General features: G+C 36.7%; 2 protein-coding genes across 3 annotated transcripts in view; one reads left to right on the top strand and one right to left on the bottom strand.

The window, feature by feature from the left end:
• The first annotated feature begins 5,751 nt into the window (after window positions 1-5,751).
• Window positions 5,752-16,121, top strand: slc38a8 (solute carrier family 38 member 8). The gene is made up of 10 exons (XM_015371166.1): window positions 5,752-5,959; window positions 7,456-7,654; window positions 8,799-8,955; window positions 9,168-9,272; window positions 11,303-11,360; window positions 13,344-13,458; window positions 13,556-13,703; window positions 14,297-14,499; window positions 14,685-14,736; window positions 15,521-16,121. The coding sequence occupies exons 1-10, from the start codon at window positions 5,762-5,764 to the stop codon at window positions 15,621-15,623; spliced, it is 1,338 nt and encodes a 445-aa protein (XP_015226652.1). The 5' UTR covers window positions 5,752-5,761; the 3' UTR covers window positions 15,624-16,121.
• A 4,316-nt stretch (window positions 16,122-20,437) lies between these two features.
• necab2 (N-terminal EF-hand calcium binding protein 2) overlaps window positions 20,438-25,748 on the bottom strand; it is a 154,126-nt gene continuing 148,815 nt past the window's right edge. For both annotated transcript variants that reach the window (XM_015371140.1, XM_015371141.1), the window contains 3 exons: window positions 25,108-25,185; window positions 22,766-22,857; window positions 20,438-21,042 (listed from right to left, as the gene is read on the bottom strand). In XM_015371140.1, the coding sequence (XP_015226626.1) occupies window positions 21,014-21,042; window positions 22,766-22,857; window positions 25,108-25,185 (199 nt within the window). In that variant the 3' untranslated portion in view covers window positions 20,438-21,013. The remainder of the gene's footprint in view (window positions 21,043-22,765; window positions 22,858-25,107; window positions 25,186-25,748) is intronic.

The following is a 25,748-nucleotide window of genomic DNA, read 5'->3' as shown; positions in this document are numbered from 1 at the left end:
CAGTTAACCATGCCGAGGTTGGTTCTTTACGACCGTTTACACATCAATTTAACACGGTTCCTTGCCTCCTAGTGATGATCTACGGTACTACTGCTCTCTAGTAGGTAAGCTTTAGAGATTGTTTTGTTCCGTCCAACATCGCCTGGATAGTTTCCCCTCCGTCCAAATAAGAACCTCAGTCTTGGCGTCATCCCAGGTTGCACCACGCTCTTTTGAAGCCGTTTTAAAAATTGTAGAGTTGAGAAGATTTAAAAATAGGAGATGACACGGTCTGCTCATGTGCTCCTTGTTATCTGAGAACCGGGCCGCAACTGAACCACACCGAGAACATTAATAGGACAATTCTTAAATGTTGAAAATTAAACAGATATAAAGCTATATCAGTGTGAGCATCTTAATAAATCCAGGAATTAAGCAGTACTCGTCTGCTCTGGTCTGGTCTGTTTTTTCTTATTAAAGTGCCACCAAAGTATACACAGCCCCAATTGGTACCTTTGTTTACCTACATGGCCAATAAGATATTTCAATCTGAAAAACTCACACGAAGAGAAAAGACAATTAGAAGAAATGTATTGATACAATTACTTTGTCTTTGGCGCTCAGACCTCGGTAGGAAACATAGAGCTTAATTTTGATAGATATGCATGAACAGGAGCAAAAATAGGGCTGTTTCCCCCCAGGCCTGAAACTGGTGGTGGAGTGGAGATAGATGAAGTTGGTCAGTCTGTAGACTGCTGGTTAGCGAGACGGTCTGCTGAGCTTTATGGGGAGATCCAGTGGACTGCGTGAGCTGATTCTAGAGCTTCACTCAGGGACCTGGAAGATGGAAGCCCAGCTTGGATAACACAGGTTGAGAGAACCTGTCAATGATCTGCAAGCATAGAGCGACAGTGGAGAGGAAAAACTCCCCGTTGGGAAGAAACCTCTGGCAGAACCAGGCTCAACATGTGTAGTAGAACACTTTAGGTTTGATATTTTTAATATTTGGTAAGGACCAGATGTTTGTTTTTTTAAACCCTAATACAGAACATCCTAAAATTCATGGAGGCTGATTTATTTTCAGGATGACTGTAGATTAAAATAAAAATTTTGATTAGATTCAGAGTCCAACTATTAACTGATTTCAGTTTGCATCTAAACCTTAACGAATAAAAGAAGCTATTAATCACCAAAAAAGGGCAAAGGGGAAAAAGGTCATTTAGGTTCAGCGAGGGTCTATGATGCACTGGTGACGTATCTAATTCCTATCAGGGTCAAAGTGATTTGCTGAGGAATTGCTGTCATAGTTACCTCTTACTGGATATTAACACATTCCTCACTATTCATGTCTTAAGGAAGTAATAAAAAAAAAATCCAGCAGTTCTTCAGAATGAAAGACTTCAGAATGAAAGAGTTTACTATGTTTTCAAAGTGAAATTCCTTTTCACTTTGTCAGTGGAACACATTTTCTGGACTCTGCCGAGGAGAAATAGTTACATTTATTTCCTAGAAGTAAGTTCAGATTGATCAGATGAATCCACTGCAGTCTTGAGGTTGGAATTGATCATATGCTAGATTCAGTGATGCAGGTTGATTTCATCAGAGGTGATGTGCGTGGGTGTGCTCCCGGCTCTCAGCTTTGGCTCTTTATCCCAGTCTAATCACCAGATCGGCCTGTGAATCTGTCACCTGTCTTCTTGGATGGCGGCCCTGCTCCGATGCTAATCTTTGAACCTTGGGAAACTGGGAAAGGACCTCGGAAACGGCTAGGTGCATTAACAAGATTTGGGAAAGCTATTCACATGAGAGGAGGTCACATGAACCCTTTTCCTGCAACATTCCCAGATTTAGGTGACTTTCAGTTTGGCCAGGCAGGTCACCTGGAAGAAACATGGTGAAATGTTTAACATTCTCCACGTGGCTTTCCTGTATTGTCTGCATCTTACACTCCATCAGCATACCTCCACGTTCCTTAGAATTTAATATGATTTTGGTTGAATAAGATCTGAAAAGCTTTGCAAACCGAATAAAAAATTTAAAAATGCTCAAATGAATGAATGCTGCGTCACATTAAAGTTTAATTTAATACAGTGGGAATAACAGTCTAAAACTGTTATGAAACAGATCCTTACAAAACTTGTTCCACCTTTAAGGTGACATATGATGTGCATTATTCAACTGTCAGACATTCTTTTGAGGACAAAAATATAAAACTAAAAATAAACTACCGGTAACAGTCTGGTTGTGTGCTTATCCATGTCCTTAAATGAATACTTTGTTAAATAATCTTCTGCATCTACATCATGTGCTTTTGGTGTGTTTGCCAATGGAAACTATTTATTTGATTAAACCAAGATAGTTCAGCTAGTTTCAGGATTTTCCTGAACTTTTTCTAATTTGCATCCTTATCTAAAACCATTGCTTACATAAATGTTGGAATAGAATCAAACTCTATTTATTGTAAAGACAAAGAATACAAAATAAATAAAAATAAAAATCCTGTTTTCAAGACCGGATCTGACTAGATAGAATCAGAAAAATATTAATTTCCAAGTATTATTTTACACATAATACAGACTTTTTTGTTTGGTATCAAGTTTACATAAATAGATATGGGGAATATATAATTTGGAATAAAATAAACATACATTTTTGTAGGACTGTTATATGAACAGTGATGAATGGTGGGAAATAGTTAACATACACACATGTACTCAGATGTTTGTGGATTTTTTGTTTGTTTTTTTCTCTCCAAAAGGAAAAGTTTCATTGGGGGACCAGGCCTTGGTAGTTAGGCTAGTAGCAGACTAGAAGAAGAGTAAAGCAATGAAAGCAAAATTGTGCTCTACGATATCTCTTCTTTAGAAATAGAAGGGTTGTGTTTAAAGCTAATTAAAGATCATATTTCTCTACCTTAAAGACTTTCCATTATGTAGTTAGAGTGGCTTTGATTCTTCTGAGCCATCTCTGTGCCTCTATAGGCTTATGCTACTGGAGGACATTGTGAGCACTTTTCCTCATTCTGCTTTATTTTACTTCTGCTCTCCAATTCTGCATTAAAAATTAGTTCACCAAATCTTATCTTTGCTTGCTTTTATTTCACTTTTATTTTATTGTTTATATAATGGAAGCCACTTTGGATTGTCCTTGTATCTCTGGAAATTAGAATATTCAAAAATGGTCCAATATTGAAGTCACCTGGTGCCACTCTAACCAGCTGATACACCTGAGATGTTTTTAAAGGTCTCTCACTTTAGTTCTGTATGCTACAGAATCATGGAGGAGACTGCTGACTTGACAGTTGTCCAAAAGACAACCACTGATTATGTGCAGGAGGAGGGCAAAAACAAAAGATCAGTGCTAAAGAGGAACATTAATAGAGAGGTGAAGGGAGGAAAACAATGTGGTAGCAAAACTAATACAAGCAATAGGATAACTGCACCCTGGAGATCACGGTATCCCTGTTTTTAATTGGGCAGCAGACTCACCTGACCTTAATCCCATAGAAAATTTGTTGGGGATTGTGAAGAGGAAGATGTGATATGCCAGACCTAACAATCCAAAAGAGCTGAAGGCCAATTTCAGTGCAATCTGGGCTATCATAAAACCATTATGAAGGCCATTCACATCGAGCCTGGTTCTGCTGGAGGTTTTTTTTTCTATCAAAAGGGAGTTTTTTCTTTCCACTGTTGAATGCATTTATGTCGATGTAAAGGTTTGCTGCAGATTCAACAAAATAAGGCAGGCAAATGTCTACAGTCCCTGCATTATCAACTAGGGGCAGTGGAACCTGCAAAATCAGTGACTAATTAGTTAATGTTATTATCTGGGTTTCTTTCAATTGAAAACTTTTAACCATCTGACTGACTTGTCTCTGTAAAAGGCCTTGAGGTGATACTGTATGCAGAAATATATGCGTAATACATTTTTAAATCATTACAATGAACCCATGCACGCATCAAAATAAAGAACTAACAAAATCTATTAAAGAACATGTACCGGTACTATGGATGAAATTATAAGCTAGAACTATATTATATTTAGAATTTTTCTTTACTTTACTGATCTCACACTGGAGAAATTTACTTCTCCATCTTCAGCCCTCCCCTTGAGGAGCAGTGGGCCTGCCACTGTGTGGTGCCTGGAGAGAAATCATGGGTTAGGGGTTTTACTCAGGAACCCAGAGTGAAGGCAAAGGGACTGCACAAGTATCCAGCTAACTGGCTACTTGCAACCTTCTCAGAGCACAAGCGCACTGCTCTAATCACTAGGCCAACACTCCCCCCATATAATATAGAAGTAATACAAATATTATGTCATTGTCACACTTTAAATGGCCATTCCAGACCAGTAGGTCAGAACTGACTTCCTTTGAAGAGTTAATTATTAATTAGTTCATTATGCCATTATGCCCTTCCTTGTTCTCCCTCGGGTATGTCTAGCCTTTACTCAACTCCAGGGTCACTTGGGAGGAAAAACGCAGATTTGCAGTATTTTTTAAATAATTAAAATCTAAATTTGTTGGGAATATGTGGTTGCTTAAGAAATAAATGAAATATATTTCTAAGTTTCATCTAAGCTCCAAATCCGGCCATAGAAATTGATATATGATTGGCCGAATTGAGGTGTTCAAGCTGAGGTATAACTAACTGGCCTGCATAAGGATTTTTTTTTTATAGAAATTTTCTAACTTTTGGGACAATATGTCTGATAAAGAGTACATTTATATACACGTTTAAGCCAGAATGATTTGACATTTAAATATGACTTCCCTACGACTTTAAAGAAATAAAAGGGATTTCTTCCAACAAATATTTCATTCCTAAAATGTTGTTATGTTTTAATTTTAGGGATTCATCAAGCCTCATTCTGACCATCCCCTGCTAAACTTTCTGAGGGTGACCCTGTACTTTAACATGACTCATCACAGTTTAATATAAAGGTATGCAACGAATGTCAACTTTCCGGACAGCCCTTAAACGCAGCGTCTTGCCATCAGACCGACCCTGTGTGTATCTATTGACCCTATATGGCAGGCCATTTGACATTTATTAGCTGATGTCAGATGTCTCAAATGCATTTCTTCCTAGCGAAAATGAACATCTCAGCTATCTAAAATAACATTCCTCTTATCTAAAATATACATTTTAGATATCTGAAATAGTAATTTTGACTAGCAGTAACTCTATTATGCAGGTCTAAAATTGAATTCATCCTATAGTCAGAATTCATTTTAGATAGGAAGAATGTTATTTTAGATATGTGGAAGTAAAAGCCCAATACACATGTATGGGAAATGTGACGTCATTTGTACTAGTAAGAATTACATTTCAGATATCTGAAATGTATATTTTAGATAGGAAAAGTGTTATTAATTTTGTTAATTTTGACTAGGGAGAAATGCATTTGCAGACATCTTAAATATATATTCATTCAAGCTAATACATGTCAAAAGGGCCTATTCAAATTTGTAAAGATTTCTAGGTATTTGATTGTTCTTAATAGTACAATTATATTTTTGGCAGCCTGAAATCAAATTTTTGCTAGCAAAAATATATTTTAGGATATCTATATGTACATTTCTGACTACCTGATAATCTTATTTTAGAGATCAACAAATGGAACAATGAAAAGGACTGCGCTTCTGATAAATGTCAAAACGGCCTGCCATACCAACGCACCATCCAAGCGCACCAAGCTCAGCCCCCCCTACCCCCCACCCCGGCCGGTCAGACCCGCTGTCAGTCACCAAAACACGCTTCAAATCTTCTGCCGCCCGAGCATGGAAGAGTTGGCAAGGGAGAGTATCAGTCTGTTGGCTTCAGCCTCTTCCAAGCAGCCTCCGGATGTGGGGCCCCGGCTCGGCTCCATGGGGGCCGTCTTTATCATGCTGAAATCTGCTCTGGGCGCCGGGTTACTGAACTTTCCCTGGGCGTTTGACAGAGCAGGGGGCGTCCATAGCGCGGTCACCGTGGAGCTGGTGAGAACCTCTCGTTTAAAAATACTAAAAAAAAAAAAAAAAAAAAAAAGAAAAAAATAAAAAAAAAAAAAAAATCAGATCTGATTGAAAAACTTCAGAGACAATTCAATTTTTTTGAATTGTGCTTGCTAAAATGCTAAAATGTGCTTGAAAAGTTTATCTCTATTAGGGATTAAATTAATACTGCTCTCATCTTATGTTAATGCTTTAAATATTAATTTATTTGAGACAATTTCCAGGCTGCTATTTAAAATGACCAGTCAGCTACTTTTTCCATCTGCTAAATTAAGTTTGTGTTTTATTAATAAATCCATGAAAAAAATAGACCACCTCCTCTTATTACCTGAAGATAGCAATAAAAAAAAAATGGAAAATGGTGGTTTTATAATTTTTACATGACAGTTGATTTTTTGCAGTTTCATAAGGCTATGTGACAAGTAGATTAATGTAGCTACTCAGTATTTAAATCCTGCATAGGTTGCCCATTCAACAGTTGGCATTCATTGATCTAATGTTTTCAAAAATGTTTTTATTCATTTATTCCGGGACCAGGAAGTCAGACAATTGACCAAAGTTGTTGGCTAATTGTTTGTCTTCTTTGTTTCAGCAGACAAAGCACTGGATAATCTCCCATTGAAGCGTTCTTTAAAGCAGGTTTTAATCGTTATTATTATTGTAAGCAGTGTTTTTAAGCTATTTTGTCATGCACAACTTATTTTATCTCCCAACAGATTAGGATAGTTAGGAAACCTGTTGGAGTGACTCAAGCCTTAAAAAAAAGAAATCTATGTTGAGTATTGGAATATCGGACTTTAACAACAGCTGATTTCAAAACAGGTGTGACTCTGTTAGAAATCAATGAAATTGATCAGGAATACTGCAAGCAGTTTTCCTTACAGTGGAAGAAGCACAAACAAGATACTGAATGGTTACCAAAGTGTCCCTGTTTTGACCTCTTTGAGATGAACTGAGGTGATTTCAGAAACATCCGTCCTCTCTTTGTAGTGAACTTACAAAGGGTTCAATTATATAAGTTCTGTGATCCGTTATCACATAAGCAACAAGTTTCAAAACGGCGTAATGAAAGGGGACCCATGGAGGAATCTTAAGCTAAGTTGCTTAAAGAAACATTTGCAAAATGCATCTGATCTCTTCAGAAAAAACTCCAACCTGATGGTGTTGATAGACCTAAAGATGATGTACTAGAGATGGGCTTTTGGATTAAGGACAGAAGAGGCCTGGTATTGGCTGTTCATTTTCATCCTCCACGAGCTGCTTAAATGCTCCTGCCAAATGAGGCTAGCATTACCTCAAACCAACCTTCACCTACCACCAGACCAATCATGTTTAATAATGTTGCAGGCATTGCACACCTTATTAAGAAATTCTCCTTATTAAAATAATTGTGGTTGTGACTTTTGTATTCTGCTTTCAGGTGAAAAAAATAATGCCTCAAAAATAATTCATGCCATTTCTGCGTCTCTGTATGCCCTCAGATCTCTCTCGTGTTCTTGATCAGTGGTCTGATCATTCTGGGCTATTCCTCGTCCATCAGTGGCCAGCTCACCTATCAGGCTGTGGTGAAGGAGCTGTGTGGTAATGCCATTGGTCAGCTGTGTGAGATCTGCTTTGTCCTCAGCCTTTTTATGATCTCTGTGGCCTTCCTGATCATAGTGAATGATCAGCTAGAAAAGTGTGAGTCACTTCTAATAAACACTTTATGAGTAATTTTGCATTCTAACCTTTTGTGGTACCGTCACCCAGCATTTGTTTCACTAGAAGTGGGAAAACGTGGAGAAAAAAATATTCTTACTCTTTGTGGAGAATTATTGGCATTGTTAGACAAAAAGGAACTACATTTTCAAATTAAAAAAACAAACCACAGGGAAAATGTAGGTTTTTATTAGACTCTTCTGCTCCAGCTATTGCTCAGGACCATTTAAAGTTGTATGCTGCCTTTTATATGTTATATTACATGTAATTTAGCTGGAATGTTTTGCATTACCTTAAATGTTTTGTGAAAATATTCTTCTTTTCTTAAAAAAGAAATGTCATTGCTCCTTGTTGAATTAAAGAAAAACAACTCTTGTCTCCCAGTGCTGTTATATTTAAACTTTTCTCTCCTTTTAATAATGGAAAGGGTCCTATAAGCTCTTTCCCTCTGAGTGAAGGCTTCTCAGCATTGCTCTTTGTTTTCCCCTCGTGGATGTCAGGAAAATTTAACAATCTAATGACATCTATTTCATCATAGCTTTTTTTTGGGCCAATCTTATCTATAATTTTGATATAAATATGTAAATATCAGTGATTTTAATGGCCAATATAGGCTTTTTTAGTGTGTTTCACTACTATCTTCTAATAATAATTAGTAAGTCAAAGGTCTGCATGTATTAAAAAAATATGTCATAAAAGTTAAATAAATATTTTGTCTTATTACACAAATTAATTGCACACAGTGAAATTTAGCCTTTATCCTTGAAGCCAACCAGATATCTATCCATCTTCTACCTGTTTGTCCACTAGGGTCACTGGGGGCTGGTGCCCATGTCCAGCATCCTATGACAGAAAGCTAAAGTACCCAAAAGGAACCCACACATGCATGGATGAGAACATGCAAACTCCATGTAGAGAGCCTAGGTCTATCTTATATCTATCGTATATCTTATGCCTAGAGTTACCCAGGCACAATAAATACCGGTAATAGCATTAGAGAAATTTCAAATTAAGATGAGAAAATGTATATTTTGTATCAAGGCTAACCTTTTTTCCCTGTGTAATGGAGAAGATGAACACATGCCTCTGAAATGTTTATTTCTATGTTCTTGTTTCTGTCCTTTAGTGTGCGACACTCTATATGAGCTGGTGACCACTACGTCTAAATCTGAGATGCCCTATCACTTTTATACTGACCACCAATTTGCCCTGGTTCTGCTCTGCGTCTTTCTCATCACGCCTCTTTCCATCTCCAAGGCAATAAGCATCCAGAAATACACAAGGTTGTGTAATTTACTTATTTATAAATGTTTTAAATCAGGTTGGGTCCGCATCCGCTAATCGTGACCTCTTGTCTAGTAATTTACTTATTTATATATATATATATATATATATATATATATATATATATATATATATATATATATATATATATATATATATATATATAGTTAGTACTGGCTGTCTAGAACTGTTTATCTTTATACCCTCATAGTGTTCTGGGGACTCTGGCTGCAACCTACCTGACTGTAGCCATAATCATCAAGTACTACACCATGCCCAATATTCCTGATCACCAAACTCCTCTCTACTCAAGCGGGTATGTGAAGCATTTCTTTTTGAGTTAGATTTTTTTATTTATTCCTTATTATTTCAAAAAGCTCTGGTAACATTATGGTTTCTTCAAACTCTGTGGATCTATAACCGATTACACTGAGCTGCAATTTGATCATGAGATATCCCTAAATGCGATGCAGGTTAGATTCGGCTAGAAGTTTCCATTGTCATAGATTCCGTTTGTGTTAATACAGGCGTATCCAAAGTCTGGCCCGGCGGCCAAATGTAGCACATGTTCCAATTTTATACTGGTCCACGGTATCTTATTAAATAAATTATTATCTACACAATACCCATACCAAAAAGTATATAGATTTGCCAGCAAACCCATCTCCACACTATTGTTCTGTGACCTATGAACCTCCCAATTTTCTTCTGAAATTGCGAATACAAATAAGAAGATGAAAATTGATAGCGAGGGCTGCCATTTCAAAGAAAAGTGGAGATTGGATTATTTTTGCACTGAAATATGAAATAAATGTATTTCCCTAATGTGCAAGGAGACTGAGGCAGACTTTAAATTGTTCAATATTAAGAGACACTAGCAGACAAAACATGAGAAGGTAATTAGGAAGCATCTTGAGAAGAGCCTGTGGTCCTAAATCTGATTCTTATCTGATCTTTTTCAAATGCAACCTCTGTCAGAACGGCCAGGATGCATTTGACCTGACCTGAGCTTCAGTAATACTAAACAAAGGTCCCTATTCTGCGTCTAGCAATGCAGAAGCAGGGAGAAAAACAACCATGGCAGACGATAGTGTGGAGAGCAGTCTGTTTTTTCATCTTCTTGAAAAGATTGCTTTACTTCTGTAAATACAGATTACGCTCGCTACTTGTGATGTCATTGCATCCTCTACTGCACCATGCGGGACACCAAATACAAGTTGCATATATTTGGTAATATGAACAACCACACAAAAGAATCTGATTTAATAAAAAAAATCTGAATTAAGCATTAATGCCTGTTGTTTGAAAGTGGTCTATGTCTTTGTAAATAATTATTTTAGGATTAAGTGTGATTTGGACAGATAAACCCCACTAAATGGGGTGGTGCACTAGCATCCTTTATTGAAAAGTCACCACGGCATATGATTATATAATATTGACCGAAGTACAATATTCCTCCCGATACCCTTGGTGAAATTGAGTAGCTAACAGCTTAGCCTCTTTTAACTCAGTCAGTTAGCCAAATTACACTAAACTACTTTTAACTTTGTGTCAACAACAGTTTGTTTTCTACAAGTAGAATAATTGCAGTTTTCTTTTTTTAAACTCTTAATCCATCCTCCCATCCATCTCATTTTGGGAAATTCTCACCTGTTTTTCATACCCAAATGGTCATAAAAGTTATGTGTGATACATTATTTGAAAGCTAACACATGGTTTATGAATATATGCATGGAATTGGGTGAGTCAAACACAGCCCAAGATTCATCACCTCAAACATGACTTTTTTTTATTTATTCTCAAAAATAATAGGCGAGCCGGTGGGTTTTGAGAGGCTAAAATCTCTACGAAAGTCATTTTTAACATGTGCTATTTGTCCTCCCCTCAGATCTTAATAAAAAGGATAAAAATAAGCGGAGACTTTTTTGTCACCTTGTTAAATGGCAGAGCTCAGTCTTAGAATGCAGTACTTTAATTTAAGACTGAGAATGATTGTTTTCTACTTTTGGGCTACTTTAGATCACCGATGAAACATAAAATAATAGCAAATATGGATAATAATAATTTGGGACTCCAAAAGAGATCTGATTCTTAAAACACACGTGCAATACAGTTTGTCTGAGAGGTGTTGCAATATGATGACATCATAAGAAGGGGCAGGGCCCCAAGCAGATCTGGTACCTTAACAGGGTTTCCCTCCTTGACCCGATAATCTTGCATCCTAATCTTGGACAAGTACAAGGGGACGGATGGCTGTATTAGATAAGCATTGCTAAATGTTTTTTGGAGCAGTTTTTTTACTGTAGAAATTGCCTGATAAAAAATGAATAATTTTTGTGTGCACAGAACCAGCTCCTGGGCATCTATGTTCAGCGTGATTCCAACGATTTGCTTTGGTTTTCAGGTAAGGACAACCATTTGTTTTACTTATAAACCATTTGAGATGGTTTTAGTACACCAGCACCATGGCATGGCTTTGGATTACTCACAGTGCAGCAATGTGTTCTGCAATTCAGTGAACATAAATATGATCATATGACTGACTAACCAGCAATTTGAGCTTTCTCTCATCTCTATTAACCTATAGAATGTAATCTGTTTTATCTGAAGCAATCAAAGGGTGAGATTTTAAAACCAGAAATCGATCAGGACAATTCATTCTAATATCATGTGAAGCTTTAAAACAAACAAACAAACAAACAAAAAAGCAAGCAAAAATTTTCATTTCATATTTAATATAATAGAAATGACACATTTTGTAATTTATAATTTTTTAAATGAAGGATCAAACACAGCAGTTTGCTTTCAGACAAAACTCCTGCACATCACTGTCATGTAGGACTACTGTGCTGATTCTGGGTTTGGTTAAATTAAAACAGCCTTTTTTTCCCTCATTTTATTTGGCAAGTTGAAATATAACACAAACATTTTGATTTCATTTCAGAAAAGGACTTGGACCGTTGAGCAACAGCCAGTCGATTTTCCCCTTAGCCCCTGATGTAGATATTCCTGTTGCTTCTGTTCCTATACATGACTTTTCCTTCCACTCAACTTTTCATTTGTGTAATTGGATCAGCAGTATGGACAGCCAGCTTCTGTAACAATGACTGTTTGTGATTCACTAATGTTGCCAGTTACTGTATATAGGGACAACTTTCAACTTTACAGTTTTTCCTATCTTATTTTGTACACAATAAGGTAGCAGATTGAAAAAGGTTTTGCTGAGTTCAAATGTTCTGTAAAGAATGTAATTGCAGGTTTTTATTGGCTCTAAACAGTGTTTGCCGAAACACTTGCTTTAATCTTTTTACATCAAGAAAATAGGTATTTGATATACAAACTTATTCAGAAGTATAATAAGGAAATCTGACTTTTTAAAATCATAGTTGCCTCTATAGTTGAGAACTTTGCTGTAAATTGATTTGGAAGTTAGGGCTTTATCAGAAGAGTGTCTCTATGCAGTGTAAGGTTAGCAGGTTGACCCTCTCTGCCAACTTTGTAAATGCTTGATATCACAGAGTGTGAGCTTGGAGCTCATTCTGTCAGTGTGAACATGGACTGATTTGTGTGCAACTGCCCAACTTGCCCTTGTCACCCCTGACAGCTGCTGTCGGTGGGATTTAATAAAGGCAAAGGAAAGTGCAACTGGATTGATACAATTCTCCTCACACCATCACTCCCTCAGGGTAAATGATTGTGGTGCAGAGGCTTGAAAAGAGAGCTGATGAGGACCTGATCGAAGGGGAAAGGTACAAAGGGGAGATTTAAAGCCTCTGATAACAGCTGGGACAGGAGTAGGAATCCTAGAATCTGAAGCTTTCACTCTAAAACATTGTTCAAATCAGCTTTTATTTAACTCTCCACTTAATACTGAAATAAAAACAGCAAAACAGTTTTAAACGTTGCACTCTAAGTGCTATCCAGGGGGATACAAAGCTGTGTTCCAGGTAGTTGACATAAAACAGGGTCCTATCGTTATGATAATGAACTTAATAACTTAGTAATACTTTAAAATAATTTATTATCTTGTATTATTCCGCTATGCATGATGGTTGAGTTTAAAGACGTAGATTGTATATCTTAAAATACACGGCAGGTGTGACTTATCATTCGATGGGATTTAATATGAGCGTTTCAGATGATCTGACACCATATTAAATCAGAGGTCTTCTATTATAGGCTGGAGATTAATTTAAAATGCTTCATCATAAATTTATACCACAGTTTGTATAAGAGCTAATTAAACTTTATTTCTAACTCAAAGAATGGGTCTGTTGAATGAAGGCATGAACTGGCAATTTATCTGTTCTATAAAAATTGATTTTTGACATGTTCAAGTTTTTCCATTTAGTTAACATGAGGGGACTTTGTTGTATTTTTCTTGCAGTGCCATGAGGCCTCCATTGCTATCTATAGCAGCATGGAGAACCAGCGGCTCTCTCACTGGGCTCTCATCTCCGTCGTCACAATGGTCATTTGCCTCCTTATTTACTCACTCACAGGTCAGACCACCTTCTGATTCATTAGTGTGAACTATTTATTTATTTTTTTATATACCGCAGTGAAATAAGCAGTGTCTTACTTCGCTCTCTGCTTTAGGGGCTTATGGATACCTGACATTTGGAAAAGCTGTGGATCCGGATATCTTAATGTCGTACTCCACCCATGACAAACTCATGCTTGTTGCCAGGCTTTTGTTTGGGGTCTCCATCATCACCATCTATCCTATCATCGTGCTGCTGGGCAGGTCGGCCATACTGCTTTAAAACCAAGCCCAGTTTAGTTTTACTGTTATCTTAACGCTGTTAGCAGCTGGAAAGACATATGGACAGCAGGGCGATGAGACACTTTTAATTTAAGAGGGAAATTCTAAGTGGCAGTGGAGCAGTAGAGAACATGACCCATGTTTGAAGATCACTCCTCTGTGTGGTTATCCAAGGATCAACTTCTCACAAATGTTGGGCTATGTTTCCAACATTTGTAAGCAGAAGGAATAATGGCTTCAGTTTCTGTTCTTAGATGACAAAAGGGGTACATGTGGCGCCTCAAGGTTTGACGTGTATGTAGGAATGATATTCTGTATACAATGGTTGTAACCAATAGCTGTTTAAGCGCCTGTTTGCTATTATTTAATAATTTCCACTAGTCTTCAACAAGTCATTTTATTTCTATGACTGTTGTTTACTGTAAAATTTAACTTTTATTCTTTGGTGCCATTCTCTAAATCAGAGAGAGATTGTTTTCCAGTCCATTAGCAGCTCCTGTTGGCCTGTTCTCCTCTCTGCTGTACCTGTGTGTTGTTGGATTCTGTTTGACTCTATCACATTTCAAACACGTCAGATCAGTGATTCAGGACCCCCTGCTGAGTTGGTGGCGGAGACGGGGTGGGGGGCTGCTGGCGAAGTTTGAAAGTCGCAGTCGGTACGTTCTGACCGTCCTGTGGATAACAACAACGCTGCTCATCGCTGTGTTTGTACCAGACATCAGTAAAGTTATCAGCGTCATTGGAGGGATCAGTGCATTTTTCATCTTCATATTCCCAGGTAGAGAGCGCAACATTCAAGCATGTTCATTAACATTCTGTATGCAATCAGCTGGTTTTCCTATAGAAAAACATTACCAATCGGGATGATTTGATTGAATTTTCCCTCTAAAGTTGTTAATTGGTGAAAATAAGTGCGACAGAATTGAATCTGTTAAAGTGTGAGTTGTTTTTTTTTTTCTAAAGGACTCTGCTTGATTTTTGCTATGCGGTCTGAGCCAGTATCCTGCAAGACCAGGTGAGGACAAGCTCCATTTAAATGTTAATGAATTTAACTGATGCAAATGAATCTCATTTCCTCTTTTCTGTGAGCAGCTGTTTTTTTTTTTCTATACACTGATAAGTCAACATAATTTGATTAGATCTGTCCAAACCCACAAAACACCTGAATGAATAGCTTGAGCAGAGCTAAAACTAGTAAATAAAAGAGCCTGCACATATCTGGTATAGAAAGACAACCAATGACTTTAACATCTATTGCCCAGAGTGTGAAATAATCAAATCAAATAATAGGTTTATCCTGTGCAGTTTTTTTAGGCTTTCTGTTTTGTGTTTTGGGTCAATTTCTACAAACCTCAATATTTCCATTTCATGATCTCTAAATTTACGTACTTGTAAATTGACGTCATTGTATATCCCCTAAAAAAAGAACAACTCTGAAAAAGGTGCAATTGCCAGATTCTTGGAACATATTGAACTTGTTGGGATATACATTAACCTGCAGGGAAATTAAATCAAATCTTATAAAACAAACCAACTCTAGGACAATTTTTGAAAACTTGCTATTGTTAAACACAAGGATAAATGTCACTACGTTTTTCAGTATTTAATTTTTTAATGCAGACATATTTAAATGTCAGGAATCAAGCCGGCTCTTAAGAGCATGCAAAGGCAAAAAACATGAAACAGAATGGAAAAAAAAATTAAGAAGATAAGAGAAGGAAAATGAGAAAAACATTGTAATACTCAGATTTTTTTTTTTCTGCTGATTTGCTGTTATTTTGATTTGTTTGTTTCTCCAGCATCGCCCTCACGATTTGGGGAATTGTGACTCTGATCTGTGGAGCCTTCATCTTTGGTCAGAGCATCACGATCGCTGTCATGGAGCTTCTTGGAAAGATCTGACCTCCATCTGACACCTCAGGATTCCTTCTGTGAAGTTTGAACTGTTTCACTCTCTATTCAGTTATGGCTATAAGGATATACAACAAAAGCTGAACACTGAAAATACAAAGACGTTCACAGCTAACAGTTGGAGGCTTTCTTTACATTGTGATACAGCCTGTGAAACGAATGGCTGTTGAGGTTTGATTTATTTTCTATATGAAATTATTAATAGAAACTACACTGTGTTCACAAATATTTCTTTGCTGTGTCCATGGTTGCATAAATGTTCAATCGTTTTCCAGGTTATCTCACTGACGTGGTTTTGCACAGGTTTTATTCGTTTTATTAAAAAAGTTTCAAGCCTTAGTATCACCAATTAAGCCTTCCTTTGCCAGTATCATTTCCTGGTTGAAGTCTGTCCTGGTAATTCTCATACTCTATTTTTCTACTATTTTATTTTATTTTTTTTATCAGAAAGAGGAAAGGAGTTCCTTGGAAAATAAAGTAATTTTAGTCATCCCCACTGATGCATCATTAACCTTTTTTTTAATTGTTTTTAAACCCAAAGTGAATTAAAGGTTTATTGACCTGAGTTCTTAGGTTTGATGCTTTAGAAGCGACACTATGTAACTTTTCACCTCATGCAAACAGGACCTAATTACGTTAGCAGGTGTGTTGGACTTTGGAAACATTTTAAAGTTGCACTGGCCCTGAAGAACTAGAGCTTGGCACCTGTAAAGATACTTTCTTCCTGTTAAAATTTAGTTTTTCCTCTCCATTGTCACTACAAGCATGCTTGGTGTGAGGGTTGCCTTCCAGTCAATGAGTCGTTGCAATCAACTGGTTTCCCTAAGATGAAAACTTTTAATCAATTTGACTGTATGATCTGAGCCTTGAGATGACATTTTTTGTTAATTGGCACTATGTAAATAAACTAAAATTAATTAATTTAATTGAATCCAATGTGCAGGTTGGATCATCCCAAACAGCTTAAAATGTGGAACTTCTGATTGGCTGGCTCTGGAAGCGTTTCGGATAAAGAGTGAATGTCTTAAATTCAGGATCTGTAATTTTCTTTATTTATAAAATATCTTTTGAAGCTGCCATGTCCTGGATGACTAGAAGCTTTGCCAGCTTTCTGATTGTGAAAAAAGACTCCCAACAGTACAATTTCCATCTTTATTGTTTTATTGAATTGTTTCACTCTACATCATCTAGAATTTCGACAAGATATTCTTTGAAGACCAAACATCATACTTGCATCCCTGCAATAAGTCTCTACACTTGAAGAGAAAGCAGTTTTACTGAAACATACATTAAGAATTAATATTTCATCAAACATTGCCATAAAAGTGATAATTCATTCTGGTATGTCATCTTTCATATCATATATATATTTAATACATTTTAGTCTCTGTTTTCTTCATAGGAATACTAGAAAAAAAAGAAAGTAAGAAATGCACAAAACCTATTAAAGAGTAGCATGGCCTAATACTATATTACTGAACATTCAATTGACATGCACTCAATAGGATAGAAAATAACACAGCCATAGAAAGGAGGAGTTAGGGCCTAAATGTAGGACAGATTGGCGAATTCCTGATTGGCTTTTTGTTTCACTCGACTATATCAGACACTGATGCTACCAGCAGGAAAAACAGATCTGTTTGTCTTTCCTGCAGCAAACAATCACTCCTTATTGGTTCTAAAACACTTCAACGGCATAACTCTTTCACTGTATGACATAGCACTGAGGAGGAGGTGTAGGAGGGTAGAAAAGAACACAGTCGAAGGGACGTTCAGGAATGTATCAGCAGGAACCAGTACTGGTATTTTTTAACAGTTCAACCACCATCAGCTTAAACCTAAAAAAACTTAAAACCATTGATTAGAGCACATGGGCTGCACTGAACACCTTGAATCTTATGGCTTTCAGTAAGCAGCAGGTAAACACCAACTCTTGCTATATGGCTTTGTTTTTATTAGAGTACTTCAGCTTTTTGTGGAAAGCAAATAAGGCTTAAAATTTTCACTTACTTTCTGAAAATGTGAGATCCCAAAGACACCCTGTGGAGATTTCTTTAAAACAGCTTAATGCACAACAAAGATGAAACGCATCCATGATGAAGTCCAGCAAATTAGGACATTAATTAATATCGAAAATGCATAACTGGTTTTAAAACGGCATAACTAAGCATCCTGTATCAGCTTTCTATTGAATGAATAAAACCTAGAAAATGCATAAGATTAAGGAGACCAATACTTTTCTAAGTTTTATTCCTTCAAATTATTAAAGTATGAACTTTTGTCAACCATTTTTTTTAAATATAGAATCACAACGGTAGCTACATTTACCATTGCCTATCAATAAATTTGGCATTTCTAAAACCAAAACTATTAATCCTGTCTGTTTCAATCCAGTTGTATTGGACTAAACTCTCTGCCTCTGTAGATTTTTACATTTGGCTCCATCATTAGACTTAAGTTTGTTTTGGTGAACTCCATATTGAGCACAGTAGTGACCAAGTAAGATGTTTGGACCTGATATTGATTTAGACCTTTTTTAACGTAGTATACAAATGGAGAATTTTAATTTGTAAAGTGGGTGTGCAATAATAAAAATAATATATTGAACATTATTTATCTCACATTGGAGAAATTTACCTCTGCATTTAACCCATCTCCTTGGGGAGCAGTGGGCTGCCATTGTGTGTCTGGGGTTAAGGGTCTTGCTCAGAGAGCCAGAGTGTAAAAGTCAGTGGGAGTGGGGCTTGAACTCAGAACCTCAGGATTCCAAGGTCTATGCCCTGACCACTCGGCCACCACTCCCTATAGTAGGGTAGTATGGTCCAAGTAATGTGCTAATGTTACAAAGGGAAATTTACAGCAAGATGGTTGCCATAAAGGTTGACTTAATTAATGGTTAATACTCTCTAACTGTTCAAAAGACCCAGTTCTTATGTAAAACACAATTTCATTACTCTGCGAGGGATCAAAACCTCCACAGGGTTCCTTAAAACTCTAAGAGGTCTCGAAAGACATTTTTAAAGACTTTGCATCAAGCCTGTTGAACAAGTTCACATGAAAAAAAATAAAAAAGTACTTTTGGTGCCATATAATTATTCTGCGCGTCCCAGAATGCTGTCCCTGCTCAGGGCAGCCCAGCGCCCTAACAAATGTAAATGGTGCCGGAATCATGTTTTTTTTTTTTTTTTATGGCCGTCACCCTAATGGAAATCAGAACAGCAGATGGAAGTGAGTCAAACAGTTGAAGTAGAAGGAAAGGTAATACTACAGATTTCTAAACACTTTCATGTTATAGTCACTATTATTTTTTTTTACATTGTGCTTTTTTAAGCTGATTGTTTTGCAGTGCTGGGATGATTTTGGCCCATGTGACAGTTGGTAAGAGGTCTGCTCACTCACTAAAAAACGAAAAAAAAAAAACACTTATTTTTTTCTTCACATAATTAACATATTCATATTAATTTTCCAGCTCAATATTCAACAGGAGCGTTGTGTATTCTGAGGGAAAAACATCCATGCATGTTTGGTGACAACGCCAAGAAAACTCTATTCATTGATTTTCTATAGTTTTTCATACTAAAAGTGAAATATGTGATGTAAATGTGATCGTAAGTCAGGGATACTTTAGTTTCTGCAATGTCCACACAAACGTGTTCCTTTTATGTATGCAAACACCTGCTCACATAAAAGGAATAAGACAAAGTGCCAGCAAACTTTTAAAACCTGCTAAACAATGCTTCTGCTTTGTTTTTTTTAAGGCTTTAAAATAAGAGTTTATTGTTACAGATGTCCAACAAATTGAAGAGAAACCGCTGCACCTCTAAAACCACTTTCACTGAGGAAGAATTTACACCATATCACTGAGACGAGCCAATAAGTACAAATATAATCAGAATAGAACATTGCTTTTTTTTTTAATATATACAACCTCTGCTAGACAGTCACAGCTAATTTGAGCTACCCCATCACCAATTTCAGGACAATGCAGAAAAGTAAACAAAGTTAGTTGCATGAAAAGCAGAAAGGTGCTTTACTTCCTTCTCCTGCTTAATCTTTCCCCAAAGGAAAAAAATAAAAATCTGTGTTCACATTTAATAAAATAAAACAAAAGGAAAGTAAGTATGTTAATAAACCTTTATGAAACGGACATATCATGGTTTTACATCTCCTACCACAAGATGCCTGCTGTTAATCATGTTTTACAGGATGATAAAACCTCATTTACCCATTACACCCACAGCCGCCATTATTCGTCAGAAAGCTCCTTTAAACAATGAAGACTTCATTTTGTCAAATAGAACAACATGTTGAAGTTTAAGACAGGTATGCTGAAGATCGGCTACACTGAGGTATGAAACTCAGGGGGGCTTTTTAATCACATGGTCAGTTAGGAGCCCAATAACAATATACAGCAACAGTTTGGAGGATTGACATGCTGCATGCCTAACTTACTGTAATTTTTGAGAAGCAAGCAATTAATGAGGTTACCTTACCAATATTTCTTTTATGCTTTCTTACGTATGCTTAACATGTATGAACTGCATACGGCAGTGTTGTTTCCGGAAGGTCTTACAGTATTTGAAGCTGAAGACTCATCTAATCCCAGCTTCGTTTCGTCATAAACAATGCAACATGATTTAAACCCAAATTTACCATTAGAAAAACATATTAATGAAATGTTAATAGAAATCCACTCATCCTGAAGAGGAAGTGTGCCTGTTGGGAGCTGCAAAAGTCAGATTTTCTTCTGTCCTAAATTCTTATATATATATATATATATATATATATATGTATATTCTAAATTATTTCTGGTGCTGCTGCATAAACTGGAGAGGCGGCTGTCAGAGGTTTGCATTTTTCCTGAGATTGCAAACTAGATTGACGTTTATGGCTGCAGATGACCCTAATCTGTTCACTGTGAGCTTAAAATGGCCGAAGTGAGGGCAATGTTTTCAGAAATCAAGAGTTAGCAGCAACTTGTTGATGAAAGTTACAGTGATGAACAGATTATGGTGACACCAACAAAAAAGTAAAATTTTAAGATGGTTGATTCTATGAAAAAAAATTTGCTACATGACTAACAACCTCATATTCCGTGCTACATAAACTCCACCTCAAAGTGACCCAGAGCTACTTCAAACATCAAATTATCTCAAATGCAAATGCATTTTTTGTATTCTCACATTGTTAAATGCACCGTTTGTTTAATTTTCACTGCAGATAGATGATGCTCTTCCTTTGCACTATGTAAACATGTACTTACAAAAAGAATTGAGGGATAAAGAGGGGGGAAAGGGAACAGAAAACAGGTTGGAGGAGGGAGTAAAAGAAGTGGAAAGTGTCCAGGAGGAGTCTTGGCGTGTAGTCGATCATCTTCATGCTCAATCCCTGTTCACGCTGCACCAGGCGGCTGCAGAAAGGAACAAGTGAAACATTTAGAAGAAGCAGTGAATGTAAAAAGGGAAAACTGTAAGATATGATGAGAAACAGTCTGGAAGGTGATGCTTGTGTAGAAACTGTTTATTTTTGGTCAAATCGCCGTATTGCTGGGAAACATGAAAAGCCTTTGGCTAAACAGCAACTAAATGAACAAGATTTCAAAGTTAAAATCTATTTATTTCAAGGATTGAAGATGGATTTTAGCACCAGAATATTTTTGAAATTTAAATGTATTTCCCATTTAATTGAAAAAGCAGAATTTGTTGAATAGATGTACAGTATTACATGCAGTGATGTCTCTTGTATTTAATTTGGTCATTTGCATCAAACTGTCTCACAGTTGAATCCCAGGATATATTACTAAAGGTAAAAACTAAAATAATCTTTAAAACCAAAAACATCCTACATCATCATAAGGAAGTGAATGATGAATCAAGTTGTAAGTGCAGAAATACTACTTTCCATCCAGTCAATCTTATTCAGCAAAAATAATGGCCCGTTGGTAACAAAGAGGTTAAAGATCCAACAGAAATAGTTTCTCTGCCAGTTTCTCAGTTTCAAAAAAACAGCATATCATCGGTTCACCAGAAGCTGTTTAATACCTGAATATTTTCATTTCAATAAAAGCAGAATTGTAATAAATGGGCATCAACTTCTCTAAATAGTACAAGGGACATGTAGATAGCACTATAAAGCAGTGGTCTCCAACCCTGGTCTTCAAGATCTATTGTCCTACAGATTTTAGATGCATCCCTGCTTCAACACAGCTGAATCAAATGATTGATTACTTTTTCAAGCCATTCATTTGATTCAGCTGTGTTGAAGCAGGGATGCATCTAAAATCTGTAGGACAGTAGATCTTGAGGACCAGGGTTGGAGACCACTGCTATAAAGCATCAAGATAGTTACTTAGCAAGAAAAACATATTTTGGGGAGGGGGTGAGAGACCCTTTAGGTGTAGCTTGAATAAAATGTAAGTGACTTAACACAGTAAATCAAAAAATAAGAAAGAAAAAAGTATTCATTCTTTTTATACAATGTATGTAATATTTGATTTCAACTATGATTGATTAAGCAAAAAAAGGTTAATAAAAAAAAGGAAAATATTTTTTTCCCAGGGGCCAGTTTGCATTGGATACATACAATAGCATACTTTATGTATTTACTATGAAAACAATAGTGTGATTTAAAAATTTTTTTAAGGAAAGAAACAGAAGAAACTTTGAGAGAACTTTTACATTCTTATAGTTTCAAACTGAAAAAAAAAAAAAAAATTACAAAACTAAAAGAAACAAAAACTGAAATATTTCCATTGTGTAAAGACCCATTAATAAAGATTGCTTTAAACAATAAAATAAAGTGATTCCTCCCCCAAAAAATATGTAGAAATACTAGACTCAAGACTTTTAGTCAGTATGGAGCCTCAGAAGATCACAACTATAGCTGAGAAGCTTGCTAATACTCAGCTTTTTGTAGGATTGCTTTAAAACCATTGAGCCTCATGGTTGAGCCTAAACCATTGTGCAGCTCTGCATCAAGTCAAACACTTTCAGTCCCTTTATCCTTTGTTAAAATGATGGATGTGTTACCTTTCAATCGAAGGGCAGAGTAAGACTGAATTAACGGACTATTTCTAGAGTAAAAGTCAAGATCATAAAGGTAATTTCTATCTGATTAATTGCCATTTTACTAACCTGGCACCGCTACAGAGGAGATGGCCTCAGGCTGGCACAGTGTGTCCACCTTCACATGCTGAAAGGCTTTGTTGGGAGCTGACTGAAGGTGCCTGAAGTCAGAGGAAAAGGTGAGACACACACACACACACACTCCTATAAACTCACTCCACTCTGAACGATGCATGTCGTCAACTGGCTTAGCATGGCTCTTAGACTTTACTGTAAGACCTGAAATATTAATGCCAGGGAGATGCAGCCGAGCAGAAATCCAGATCAGCTGCATCAGCAGCTTCTCTTCGCCCCGACCATCACTAAATCACAATGTCTAACGCGGCATAGGGATGCTAATTAAATGTGGGAGGGGAAACTTGTCCAATGGACTCAGGACATTAATGGATGAAAAGTGAATGCTTTCTTCATTTGCTGTTTACCAATCAATAAGGAAAACAGTGCTTCAGGAAGAAATAGCTTGCTTGGCTCAAACATCTTTTCAGATGAGTGCTGACTCAAATGTACTCCAACAAACAATATGAATGTATTTACTCACTGTTGACCTTCAATACCAACACAGCCCCCCCTTATTTACAGATGTTTTTTTTATCCCTACTGATTTAGATGAGTTAGGGTATATATTGGCCCTAATTGGCCCAATACTCTGCTAACTCATATTTGACAATATTTCCATGATTCTTCAAACTGAGATCAGTTCCATTACCTTCTGCTGCAAGTAAAATACTCTTTGGCATACTGTGCCTTGCTAAGGTTTGCATAACTCACAAACCTCATCACAATTTGTTAAAATAAAAAAAAAACTACAGAACCGAAACAAATATTAGATTTTATGTGATAGACCGACAGAACCTAAAGCATGTTTGGAAAATAGACAGAGATTATACTTTAAAAAATTATTTTAGAAAAAATAATTCTAAAGAAAATGGCCTGCTTTACATTCAGCCACCTGAATCCATACTTTGTGGAATCATATTTAGCAAAAGAGAAGCATACTGACTGCATGATTCTGTCATCACCATGTTTTATAGTGGTAATGGTGTATTAATGGTGGAACAGAGGAATGTTAAAAAAAAAATGTTTTTCTTGTACACTTTAAAAACAAAATGCAGCTCCAACTTAAATAAATTGCTTGAATTGGTAACAATTAATTGAATCAACTCAATCAAGTTTATAAATTGAATTTAAAGGTATTGTTTTAAAAGACCCACCCTCTCCACTTAAAAAAAAGCGTGTGCAAGAGCATGAAGGGGCCCATTTCTCCTCAAGAACGCCCTGCTTAAAATGTGCTCTTCTCATAGTTCATACAAGCTTAATGTGTCCACATACAGCAGGGACTTTATAGTGAACTTTATAGCAAACTCTGTTAACTGAGCATTTGGACAGATGATCACTGCTATTTGCTCCGTTGGTCACGTAACTCCTCCTCCACCGCGCAGTGCCTGCACCATCTTTGTTATTAGTCCGCACTTTCGGGTAGCGACAGCGGGCCGCTGTGACAGCAAATCCCATAATGTTTTGTGAGGAGAGCTCTCTGCGTAATGCATTCTGGGATATATCTGTCTCTTCTGAGGCCTTTCTTTTTTCTCATACACGTAGACACTTTTTCTCTTACGACTCTCTGCCATTTTCAAAGAACCGTGGTGAGAAAGGTGAGCTTCAATGACTGTCTGAAACCGTAGCTCACCACACATTTGCGGCTGAAAGTGCGCATGCGCAGAAAAAGAAAGCTAATGGGGACAAGCATGTAGGACGGCCTTACATAAACATATCCCCAGAATGATTGACAATTAGAAGGACCACTTATTTAAATGACCCACCGGAAATAAAAGATTGTCCTCTATAGCTTTAAATAAATAAAATTGGGCAAATTTTATTTAATTACTTGTTCTAAATTAAAACAATCCATTGAATTTGGCGCTGCCTTTTCTTTTTAGAGTGTGATCTAGAAAAATCTGATTACACAAATTCCAGTTATATGACACTCTTAAAACTGTCTGCTTCACAGTTTTATCTCTGGTTCTCAATCATCCTGTTACTGTTCCCTCACTAATGTTCTTCATTTCAGTTGTAAAACAGAATAACTGGATTAATACTTCATTTAAAACATAGATGGATACAATTCACTCACAATGTGTTGCTCTTGGTTTTATTTAAATCTTTCAATTTTAAATTAAAGCATTTCCCTTATTCCCAGCCTTGTGCTGTTATGGTTTATCAAATAAAACCCATTAAAGTTAGACACAAATACCATGGCAAGGGGCTGCTTCGAAACAACCTCCTGTTTAAAACACAAGCTAGATTTACCATCTGAAGGGAAATATTTTATTTGGGTTTACTTCCACTCTCACCTTTTCCATTCTTCCTCTCCATCCCAGAACTCATAGACGACGAAGGACAACCCATCTGGCAGGCGGACTGCAGTCACACTGGAGGAGAGGGAAAGAACCAGTAAATGAAGAGATGGATACTCAAATGTGTTTGACTATTCAGGAGAACTGCATTAATAAAAGTGAACCAGAGAGGATGAGCTGAAAATAAACAGAAGAAAATACCTAGCAAATAATGCAGATGCTACAATAAAACAAGACATCCTAGAAAATAATCATGGAAAGCATAAAAAAAAAATCCCATCTAGAAGCGGAGACTTTAACCCATAAATAACAAGTATAAATCTGAAGAGTACGAACAGAAATCGGTATTGGATTTCACTCAAGCGTTTCACAGTGTTTATTTCACAGTAATAAACAACATGCTGCATTATTGCCTCCAGAGGAGCACAGAAGTGTTGAAGCAAGAGTCAAACAAGGCGCTGAAAGTAATCATTGCATCTATTTCCAGTGCTTTGAATAGAGTGAGTTTAACCATGAAGTGATGCTTTTAGCAACTGCTGGGAGAAACAGGACCACAGCTTTATGAGAATATTTAAAATCAGATTTGCTCTGCCAGAAAAACTTATTCAAAAAAGAGTAAATGATCATAATGAGGATAA

This window comes from Cyprinodon variegatus, unplaced genomic scaffold (genome assembly GCF_000732505.1).
Source record: "Cyprinodon variegatus isolate N-32 unplaced genomic scaffold, C_variegatus-1.0 Scaffold54, whole genome shotgun sequence".
Lineage (NCBI taxonomy): Eukaryota > Metazoa > Chordata > Actinopteri > Cyprinodontiformes > Cyprinodontidae > Cyprinodon > Cyprinodon variegatus.
The sequence above is the reverse complement of the archived record's forward strand: the minus strand, read 5'-3'. Positions and strand labels throughout refer to the sequence as shown.

What these genes read in the sequence shown, in the direction of transcription:
- slc38a8 (XM_015371166.1), top strand. Translation starts at nt 5,762, where the DNA reads ATGGAAGAGTTGGCAAGGGAGAGTATCAGTCTGTTGGCTTCAGCCTCT. An exon ending in ATCATCGTGCTGCTGGGCAG is followed by an intron (nt 13,704 to 14,296) that starts GTCGGCCATACT and finishes CAAACACGTCAG; the next exon opens with ATCAGTGATTCAGGACCCCC. An exon ending in TTTCATCTTCATATTCCCAG is followed by an intron (nt 14,500 to 14,684) that starts GTAGAGAGCGCA and finishes TTTTTTCTAAAG; the next exon opens with GACTCTGCTTGATTTTTGCT.